This window comes from Stegastes partitus, unplaced genomic scaffold (genome assembly GCF_000690725.1).
Source record: "Stegastes partitus isolate 25-593 unplaced genomic scaffold, Stegastes_partitus-1.0.2 Scaffold1664, whole genome shotgun sequence".
Classification (NCBI taxonomy): Eukaryota; Metazoa; Chordata; class Actinopteri; family Pomacentridae; genus Stegastes; species Stegastes partitus.
In genome coordinates, this window is record NW_007579395.1 from 117,408 (window position 1) to 128,583 (window position 11,176).

At 39.2% G+C, this 11,176-nt stretch overlaps 1 protein-coding gene across 1 annotated transcript in view; it reads left to right on the forward strand.

Moving 5' to 3' along the window:
* lrch1 (leucine-rich repeats and calponin homology (CH) domain containing 1) overlaps nucleotides 1–11,176 on the forward strand; it is a 127,076-nt gene that overhangs the window by 83,062 nt on the left and 32,838 nt on the right. The window contains 5 exon segments of the mRNA XM_008301352.1: nucleotides 2,014–2,129; nucleotides 4,844–4,914; nucleotides 6,922–7,008; nucleotides 7,355–7,432; nucleotides 8,804–8,840. Of these exon segments, the coding sequence (XP_008299574.1) occupies nucleotides 2,014–2,129; nucleotides 4,844–4,914; nucleotides 6,922–7,008; nucleotides 7,355–7,432; nucleotides 8,804–8,840 (389 nt within the window).

Genomic DNA, 11,176 nt, shown 5'->3' on the forward strand with positions numbered 1-11,176 from the left:
TTTTTTGTTTGTTTTGTTTTGTTTGTTTTAATGAAGCTCCACTGACCAGTTGAAGCTGGCAGCAGCGGTTCAGTAACCAAGTCCAAGCTTTTTTTTAATATGTATGGTATTTTACAAAGTCTGACCAAAACACTCTCATTACATTAGAAAGTAAATTAGTAAAAATATGCAAAAATATATATATATATGTAAAAAAATTTCTGATAAATGGCATTATCTGTATTTATCATATTGCCATTATTTAAAAGAAAAAAATGTATATTATATTATGTTATATTATATTATGTTATGTTATGTTATATACATATTTCATATTATTAAAAAATGTTAATTATTTCACTTAAATTCTACATATAAAATGTTTGTTTGTGATGCTCCAGAGGGATACAGACGATCTTTGTCAGAGCTTCAAACCAGCACATTAAGCAGACAGTTAGCATTAGCTAGCTAAAGCTAATCTGTTAGCGCTGGTTATAAATGAGAGGCTGCTCTTGTTGCCTTTGTGTTTTCAACAACAGTGTTTGCTAGTAATTCTTTTCATGTCTGTAGCTCCATTTATAATTTTATGTTGTTTTACCTTCATTAACAAACTGCGGCTCTGATTGATTCGGATCTTACACTTCATGATATTACAGTTGTGCTAATATTTCGATCAGCTGTTCAGCCGTTAGCGTAGAAACTTGTCGCTTCTTCTTTTCTAAGCCACCAGTTGTGCGTCTGCCAGAATCTGGGCTGTTGAACTATATTAGTGAACGGCAGCAGCTCCCCAGACGCTCGGTTTAAATAGACTTCAATCAGCCTTAATTAGGTTAGCGCTGATGGAAGGTCACCGTCACTGAGCCGACAGGAGGGAAGGAGGTCCGTCTGCGCTGCTGCACATCCCAACAGGTTATTAACGGCACTGGGTGGACTTCACCAGAACCACAGTTTACAGCATCAGTGGAAAAAATTAGCAGCCTTAAAGTTTGTTTTGTATTTCATTGTTTTCTACACTGTAAAGAAAAAAAAAGAACTGGCAGCGATAAAATACACCAAAAAATACTGTCAAAAGCTGTAAAAACACTGAAAATTATAGCAAATACCTGTAAAGTAGTGATTATAGTTATAGTGTTATTTTATGGTCACACTTTGTAAAAGAACAAAAACTTACTGTTGATGTGGACATTATGTAAAGTTTGGTTATTTACAGTCTGCATGTAGATTAATACGTTTCTCTGTAATTTATCTAAATATTTTCTGTAATTCAACAAAACATGTTAAAAAAATGACTTACCATTTTTCAATATTTAAGATTAAGATTTTTTTTCTTTCAAATAACTTAAAACATCAGTAAATTGATGTTCTTCTGCTGATTTAAAAGCAATAAAAAAAATGTGTAATTTTACAGTCAAATTTGATAAAATATCAGAATATTATTTGTAAAAATACATTTATAGTTTGGTTGGTTTGTTTTGCAATCGGCGTGTAAATTTAGACACTTTTCAGTGGTTTTAATAGACATTATCTATAATTTAACAATCCTTAATGTACATAATTTTTCTTTGAATAATAAAAAATATCAGTCAAATATTTTTATTTTTTTTAAAATTTTGAATACAACAGAAAAATAATGTAATTTTAAAATAATAATTATTTTTTTACATTTATTTATTTTACAATTAATTGAATAAAATTGAGAAAATTCCTACTTTTTCCGTCATTTTTCTATTTATTATCTGTAATTTAACAAAACAGGGAAAATCTGAAAATAGCAGTAAATTATTCACAAATTACAGTTAAAAACTTTTTTTTTTTTTTACGAGACTCCAGAACAACTGAGAATAAACACCAATCGGTGGCTCTGATGGAGGATCCTGATGGATATTTAATGCTTCAAGCTTGTGTCTAATGAGGGTTTTCTGTTCAATCCTGTTTATAGAATCTATGAATTCACATCAAGACGCTCAGATCAAACAGCCAAGAACAAACGTCGTCGTTGTTGTTCCTCAGACTCAAACGTTTCCTCCCTTTCAGCCGACACGAACTCGGACGGCGTGCGCCTGATCGAGGAGAGTCCTACGGAGGCCCTGAAGGACCAGTTCAGCTACAGGGACTCGGCTCTCAGCACTCGCTTCATCAACTACATCAAGGCAAGAAGTCACTCTGCACAAATCAGTCCGTGAGCAGAACCACGCTCGGGCTGGACGTTACATAGAACTCTGTGTGTGTGTGTGTGTGTGTGTGTGTGTGTGTGTGTGTGTGTGTGTGTAGGTGTGTGTGTGTGTGTCAGTTCGTTAGCGACGACTGTCACTTCGTGTTGGTTCGTACGAGTTTCATGCACTCGTTTGTCTTCTGCTGCTGCACTTTAATGAAGGAGACTCACACTTAAAGGCACAAAACTTCAGCAACAACAAGCTTCAACTGTTATTTTTGAGATGAAGCATTTAAACTAATTACACAGTCAGTAATAAGTTGATTTAATAAAGCTATAATAGAGTGCGATGGGTTTTCCAGCATTACTCAGCTCAGTTAACAGAACCTGTCATCCTTTATATTAAAACAATGAGGACCAAAATGATATTTAATCATAATTTATACATTTTTTCTCCATTTTTAACTCCTTAAGTGGCTTTAAAGTTGTAAGAATCTATAAATATTTGTCTGACGTTTGCCCAGAGGGGAACACAGCCTGTAACGTGGAGCCGTCTTTACTCTTCTGATTCATATTTCTGCTCCGTGAGTCACATCTGAGCTCTGTTTAGGTGAAGTTTCGGCCTCCTAACCGCTGCAGACGGAGGCGGCGACGTCACCGCGCGTGTCGCCGTGGAGACTCAGCCGCGACCAAATAAGGAGTGAGCCCAAAAAAACAAAAGAAAAGAGCCGAGCGGCCCGACGGTGCAGCAGACCCACTTTCATTCGCTTCATCCAGACAATCAGACCAACTTATTCCAGCTTCAGCGGCTTTACTCGCCCTCGCTGTGCGCTGAGGGACGATTCCAGATGTTTCAGGCGTCACCGCTGTCCGTTTGTCCTTCACACTGTTTCCTACCTGACAGCTGAGTTTGTTCCCAGACGTCTTCACCACAAAGCAGGATTTAGGGTTTCGGAGGTAGCTTCAGGTTGCTGCTGGTCGCTTGTGTTCCAGATAAAAACACCCCCACAGTCAGAGGTCAGGACACTTCTGTTCCCCTCATGAGCATCAATATGTCACATCAGCTCGTATTTGTTTCTCCTGTTTGCTGCAAACAGGTTAAAAAATTACATTTCTGTTCTCATTACAGCAGTGTGATGATAAATCAGAGACTAATGAAGCACTAGAACGACCTTCTGTCTCCAGCAACAGGCTTCAGTCATGTTTGAAGATTTATTCTTTACTTTCTCCCACATCTGTCGAACACAATCAGGGCAGCAGCTGAAAGAAAAAGACTAAAGCTGTCCATAAAAATAGGCCACAACAACAACAACAACAACAACAACAACAACAACACACTATGTTAACTGCAGAGATCTAAAACTATGACACCAGTTCCTCATATCCAACATGTTTTCTGTTTTCTGTCTTTGTATTATTATTGTTTTTAATGCACTGTTTTATTACTGTAGTTTTGTACGTGTGAAAGGTGCTATATAAATAAACTTTACTTACTTACTTCGCTAAATCAAACAACTGCAGCCACATGAAGCTGCTTACATCCACGTTTTCTGAATCTCGCTATGAGCACGTCCTCATGAAGGGATGAACAACCACCAACACGTCGTATTTCCTCATTTAATTCTAAACCAAAATGAGGAATTTAAAAACACCACAGAGGCTAAAAGCAGCACAGCCGATGCAGCCGGAGCAGGAAAGAAAAGACCGACTGCTCAAGTTAATAGAAACGAGCAGATCGGATTATAACTGCAGCTGTTTATTTTATTAACCTCTGAAGACCAGAGCTCTTGTCTGAGATGCAATGCTTGGTTCTATTTATTTGAGAATAAAAAATAAAAAATAAAGAAATATATATAAAGAAAAGAAATGAAAATATGAAGAATTTTTTTTAAATAAATAAATACATAATAATAATAATAATAACAATAATAATAATAACAATAATAAATTACATGTGGACGCCAGGTCTTAATAACTTACCATTGACGCCAGAAAATTAAGACCCAAGTTATAATTAACTGTATTTTTTTTCAAAAATGTGGATTTGTGATTTGACTAGGATTCAGCAGGCCACACTTACATACAGCATGTATGCAATAAACGCAAAATTTCACCAGAAAACTGTATGAAAATGCAGCATTTATGGAGTAAAATATGGGATGATTTGCTGTTTTCCAGCTCTGAGGAATGTGTCCTCGATCTTTTACACACATCCAGTATTGGTTGGATACACTGTGCTCATAAACAATGGATTGGAAATGATGTCTGTGGACGTTTTTCTGAAATATTCCTTTTCTGATCTATCTGGGTCAATAACTGAGTGTCTGTCTGGGTTTACTGCCCTGAAGAACTACATCAATGTGTTTAGTATGAACATGCACAGCTGCATACAGACGACTGTGTGAAATTTCAGTTGCTTATTAATTAATTTCTTCATATTTATGTAGATTTTTTTTTTTCTGTGCGTGCTGTTAGACGGACACCAGACAGTTCATTATAAAAGAAAAACGACACCAGCCAGTGGTTTTGTTTCCATTTGTCTCCTCGTTGGTCAGAAACAAGCGACTGTTGGAGGATGAAGCAGACGGGCCTCGTCACAGGGTTCTGATTGTACGGAGGAGACGCCGGTAACGTCTCCCGGTCTCGGCCAATGGCTGGCTGAGCCTGCAGGTCATGTGACGGCCGCTGATGTGTGGTGCTCTGTGTGTTCAGGGTCGGACGGCGGCAGACTTCGACGAGCCGCTCAGGATAGAAGAAGACTCACACTGGCCGACGGAACAAACGTAAGCTCATCTAACATGTTCTGCTATTTCTGATGAGTGTTCTTGCTTCACCTCCATCTAACAGCGAAGGTTGCTTCTCATGCTAGGATTTACATAAAAAGCTTAGAGAGTGCAAAATGTTGTTGGAAATTAAATGCATGGTTTGATTTTTTGTTTTCCTTCACATTAGAGGTGTTTGATTTATCAGTAGGGACATCCAATCAAGTTTGTATGCTCCAGATCGGATCAATCTTTTAATATTTAGTGTTTGCTGATAGAGTCCTAACCCCGTTTTCCTAGAAAATACAGACTTCATGTACATTAGTTATTAAAAACAATCCATCGTTTATGCTTGATAACTGAATAGCTCTGCAAAGTGTTAATCAAAAAAAAAAACCTCCATCCAAGTTGTTACGTAGCTGGTCATGAACCTTGCTGTAAAGCTCCAGAAGATCTAAAATATGTATTTGTTTAAAATAATGCTGAAAACCTGTATTTTCTACATACATGTTGGAAAGATTAGCTGTAGTACCTGGTTGTTCCACCAGGGGGAGCTTCATATTGTTTAGCCCTGTAGTGACACAAAGAGGTGCATAGATCAGTGTTGGAAAGCAGAGAGCATTATGGGAGTTTAGCTAGCAACGGGCACCATGACGGAGGCTTTTGTGACGATTGATGTCGTCCTGCCAGAGTTCGTTAATTTTTGTAGATTCTTGAGTTATTAATTTCTTACTGACGTTTTTATGCTCCAGATCAGGCTGTACTCTTTTAATATTTAGCGTTTGCTGATACCGAGTCCTAACCTCGAGCCAGTACAGTTATTAAAAACAATCCAGCCTTTATACTTGACAACTGAATCTGCAGTGTGTTTAGCAAAAAAAATAAAAAATGCATCCAAGTTGTTACGTAGCTGGTCATGAACCTTGTTGTAAAGCTCCAGAAGATCTAAAACATAGCGTTAAGAAGGCGTGCTGGACTCCTCAAGCTCCAAAAGTAAAAGCTGAAAACCAGTATTTTCTTCATACATCAGAATATGTATGGCAGATTAGCTGCAGTACCTGATTGTTCCACCAGGTGGAGCCTCTTACTGTTTAATACTGTAGTGACACAAGGAGATGGGCAGTTGGAAAGCAGAGAGCATTATGGGAGTTTTGCGAGCAACCGGCACCGTGACGGAGACTTAAGTGAGAGTTAATGTCCTCCGGCCAGAGTTCATTAATTAGCCATAACTAGCATTCTACCTTTATTAGCAGATTTGAGATGTTTAAGTTAACAGTAGGGACGTCCTAATTAAGTTTTTATGCTCCAGATCAGACCTGGGTCATTTAATGTTTAGTGATACTGAGTCCTAACCCTGAAACATTTTTTTCCTAGAATTCATGTACATTACAGTTATTAAAAGCAATCCAGCGTATATGCGTGTGTTCAGAAAACAAACTGCATCCAAGTTGTTACGTAGCTGGTTATGAACGTTGTTGTAAAGTAGATCTAACATATAGTAATAAGAGGACGTACCGGGCTCCACAAGCTCCAAGAAACACTGAAAACCTCTGTTGTCTACATAGAAAATGTATTGCAGATCAGCTGCAGTACGGGAGTTTTGCTTGTAACGGCACCATGACTGAGGCTTCTGTGATGCTTAATACCCTCCAGCCAGAGCTCATACTCTGTACTATAGTTTATACATGGATAACACTTTAACTAATGCAATCTGCTACTAGCTGATGTTAGATTCCTATTTTAAAAAATAATATTGAGTCAATCCATGTGAAATCACAACCTACAAACAGACAGAATTCAACAAACATGAAGCTCCACTATCTTGGATTTTCTTCACAATTTCCTTATTTGTTATGACTACATTGTGTAACGTTTACTTCCTCCAGCGGTATCATTTATACCATGTAAACAGTGATTTACTTCCTGTAGCTGGTGGTTTACGGTGTTCTGGCTGTCGCTGTTTCATTTCAACAAACCTCCGATGGCCGCTGTGACTGTAGGACGTTTCCTGCGTCTTTGTGCTTTCAGGTCCAGAGTGAGTCGGAGCACCGAGCTCCACATTGACATGATCAACCAGCTGAAGGAGGCCGTGGAGCTGCTGCAGGACCCCAGCAGGTCGGAAATACCAAACACAGAGCTGACGAACCAGAACTGTTCTTCTGCTTCTGCTTATTGACATGTTTCTGTACCGTTGTCAGCCGCACAAGACGTGAAATACTGCAGATAAAACAATGTTGATGTTCAAAATAGCGATAGAGGGCCGTGGTGGCCCGGTGGTCCAGGGTGTGGGCCACTGATTAGAGGGTTGGGACTTTATATTTCAGTGACAGATGAGCTCACGGTGGGTAAAAAATGTGACAGAAACAACAAAAAATGCCCTGAAACTGCTGGGATTTTAAGATTTTCTGCTGCTTAACGGACAAGTTTTTAATTTCTAATCGTTGTGCGTCTTGTGCATCAGAGTGAACGTGGATCAGGATGACCTGTCTGGAGTCCAGCTCTACCCGGTGGAGATGGTCACGGTGGAGGAGTCGCTCAAGTAAGACTCCACATTAGTGTTTATTTTACTTTTTACTTTATACTGTAATCGCGCAAAAAGCTAGTTTCTGCTGGATTACACAACCAACCATTCCAACATCTGTTTTTAAACACATACTCACTTAAGACAGGAAACACTCTGAGGTCTCTGCGGTGGCATCAGTCCAAGGAGGAGAGGCTTTTATTTTGTAGGAGCGGAACGTAAAGCGTAATAAACCCACATCACCACGTTGGGTGTTTCAGTCATTTCTGCAGGAAAAACATGACGAGACTCTGTGAAGTGGTTTTTAGAAGCAAAACACTTCAAACGCTAACCGACTCGACGTTTTCAAACCTGATGCCACCAAAAAAAAAATTCCAGTTTCACATTCGGCTCCTGCCCAGACGCCATGTTGGTGCTTAGAGTTCATCTGTCACAGTCAGAGCAGCACGTGTCCACATTATGAACCACTGGGACAGATCAGGCAGTTACAGGCAGCTTTATGTGAGATATAAAGAGTAAGTTATACAGTTCTTATCCTGTATACGTCTGTTTATGTTGACCGGTTCATTTATTTCAACTTCCTCTCAGTCGGAGCTCATGTTTTAGACAACTGAAGGTAACCATAGCAACAATATCGATGCTTCACACCGTATTTGGGTGTTTAACTTTTTCCACATCCTCCTGAAAATGCACAAAGTTTAGTAGCAAATGCAACACATCCATGTTTTTTTTCCCCTCTATCTTTCCAACAGTATTAAATAAATAAAAGTAAATGCTTTGGTAAATACCTGTTAAACGGCCGATTTACAGAACCTGTAGTTTTATTTTAGGTGTTATTTTGTTGTTGTTTTTTTTGTTTAAAACGAGTGCTTAAAGTTTGCAGGAAGGTTGGAAAACTTGATTTTTGCTGCAAATGTTGAGCAAAACTTACAATTCATGTGGTAGCTTTGGGTCATTCTGCTGATTCATCCAGTGATTTGTCCTCATCGGAAATTTGGGACTTTAGTGGCACAAGTGGGTCGAAGAATTAGTGGATAGTTTATTTAATCGTCGCCGAAAATCTAGACTAGATTAGGAACAAGACCAGTCAGTCGCTCTACTTACTGCTGAAACTGGCTGATTTGTGTAGCTGCTAGTTTTGTACCTGTAAAAAATGAAATTATTAAAACTTGGGGTGTACTTTTTAAAGTGCAAATGGATTTTTTAAAACTAAATGTGGCTTGTTTGTTGTGTTTTAGCCACAGAATGCTGTCAGTAGTTGCTGCAAAGTCGGTCATTTTTTAATTTTCTTAATATTTCGGGGCATTTCTTCCATCTGTTTATCTGTCTTTTGGAATATTTTCCTTCAATACACATGAAAGACTTATTTTACCGTCTGTGTCTCCTCAGTGGGCAGGACAGCGATGACGGCGCCACAACACCAAAGGTACAGTGAGCACAACCTTTCTAATGCTTAGACAAAAAAAATAGCAGGATGTCGTCAGCATATGTGATAATATCTGACAGCAGGTTGGAATGACAGAAAGAGAAATTGTATTCCAAGTTTAGTCACACATGATGGTTTGAATCTGGAGAGACTTAAAAATGTTTCTTGCTCAAATGTTTGTCTAATTTAAAGTTGATTATTTCTGTAGTTTGGTGCATTGGATGCTTGAAAACGGCTCATCTCAGCTAAATTTAACATCATATCACCGCCCTTTAATTGGTTAATTAGCTATTTAGTTTATATATGTATATATATTGGGAAGAAGCGAGGATTTATCAGAGGCTAAATCCTGCTAAACTTGTCCAAAGTTTCCTGTAGAGCAAAGCCTCTGCAGTCACTTCTGTTGGTTGGTGTCTGTTCTCTCTGAACTACTTCTGCTGAGAGCGTCAGAGTCGGACATTTTAAATCCTGAACATCGTGGCTTCATGTTCGTCTCTGCAGAGCGGAGCAAGACTCCAAGTGGGATCAGCTGGTAGGGGGGCGAGTAACGTCCAGAAGCTGTGATCGAGATGATAAATTAATTTGCAGAGAAGCTGAAGTTTTGGTGTCTTCATCCTCAGAGAACAGAACGCGAATAACTCGACACATCTTTCTCAACAGTTCGTCTTTTTCTCAGGCGTCAAATCAACGTATAGAAGTGATTAAAAGTTTGCCTGAGAATTATCAAGCTTCTGAGTTTTCTTCCATGTCAGTGCAAACAGTAAGCACACAGCAAAAAGGAACTTCAAATAACTAATCCTTTATATTCTGAAATGTGAACAAATACAGGCAAAGAAACTACCAGTAAAGGCTTGAGCTTTAGTTTCACAATAGAAATGTGTTTATAATGCATTGTTGAGCTTTTTGTTTGCAAAAATAAACAATTTGCACCAGATTCTGTACAAAACAAACAAACCTGAGCTTAAAGTTGTGATATTTCACCACTTCTTTTACATTTCTTTTGTAAAAATTCACCAAAAAAATCAACTGTTTGTGCTCAACAGATTCAGTAAAAATGTGAAAAAAAAGCTTTGCTGAGCATAATCTTAAAATAATCAAAATTTAATCAAATAAAAATCAGCAAAATACAATTTTTGCACCAAATTTAAAAAATAATAAAAAAAAAATCAATAAAAAAAAAAACAACAAACAAAGACACTAAGGAATTTGTACTTCTAAAATCCCCACCAAACCTAAACTTAAAAGTAGGTTCGTGACATTTCGACGCCACACATTCTGGTTTATTCGCTGCAAAGCAGTTGAAGATTCGCTCTGTTCACTGACTGATGAGCACCTTAACATGTTGTCATAGTTACACCATCCTAATCTCATGATGACGTGATGATAACATCCGGCCTTCAAACTGGTTTTGCTCTGACGGATTCAGGGCGTTAACTCCACTTGGACGGGCCTCCGGTCTGCAGAGACCCTCTGGTTCTTGTGGTAGAGTTCAAGTGTTCTGTTTGTGCTGTAAAGTGAAGTAAGCATGTAGACGGTCCCTGTAGCCTAAACGTCTGATGCGTTCCGTAGCAGCACACGGATGAAGGAGGCTATGAGTTCCAGAAGAAGAGACAGATGATTCTAGAGAAGGCCAGGTTTGAGGCCCAGCTTGCATGCCGGGAGTATGAGTGGCATATGTCGCTGCAGGTAAACGGAGCTCCGGATGCAGGCTCAGAGTTCGCCTCAGTCCTCAGTCGTGCTTCCCAGTGAACCGACGCTCTTGTTGTCGTTTCTTTACTCGTGTGTCTGTTTGCTGTGAGTTCGACCACGCCGAGCTTTTCACATGTTTCGTCTGGCAGCACATGTGAACGGGGTGGAGACATGTTTTCATGGCTGTACGTCGGTCCGAGTCCTTCACCAGTCACTCTGCAGACTCTTGGGTTTGGATAAAGTCGGCTTTAAAGATCACGAGCGGAGAACAGACCAAACTAGTGGCTGGTGAATCTGCATGTCGGTGTGTCGAGGTCCGTGGCTGATGTGTGACTTTGTGTTCAGTGTGCAGACTGTCGTTGTGTTTCAGTTGTCTTCTCCTGTTTTCTTATCATTTCTAATAAAACACTCACAGATAGTTGAAGCGTTTTCAGTCGTAGCCTCGTTCTGCAGGTAAAAATAGAAACCGTCAAAGGAGCAGTTTAGGAGAACTGTTGCAGCATCTCGCTCCTAAACCGCTCTGTGTGTTCCTAGAATAGATCTTTACTGTCACAGGAGAACAAAAGGTGGTTCGGCAGCTCGTGGAGTTTGCAGCGTCATTAAAAGAACACAAATGGCATTTCAGTTTGAGTTCAGATCAAACAAAC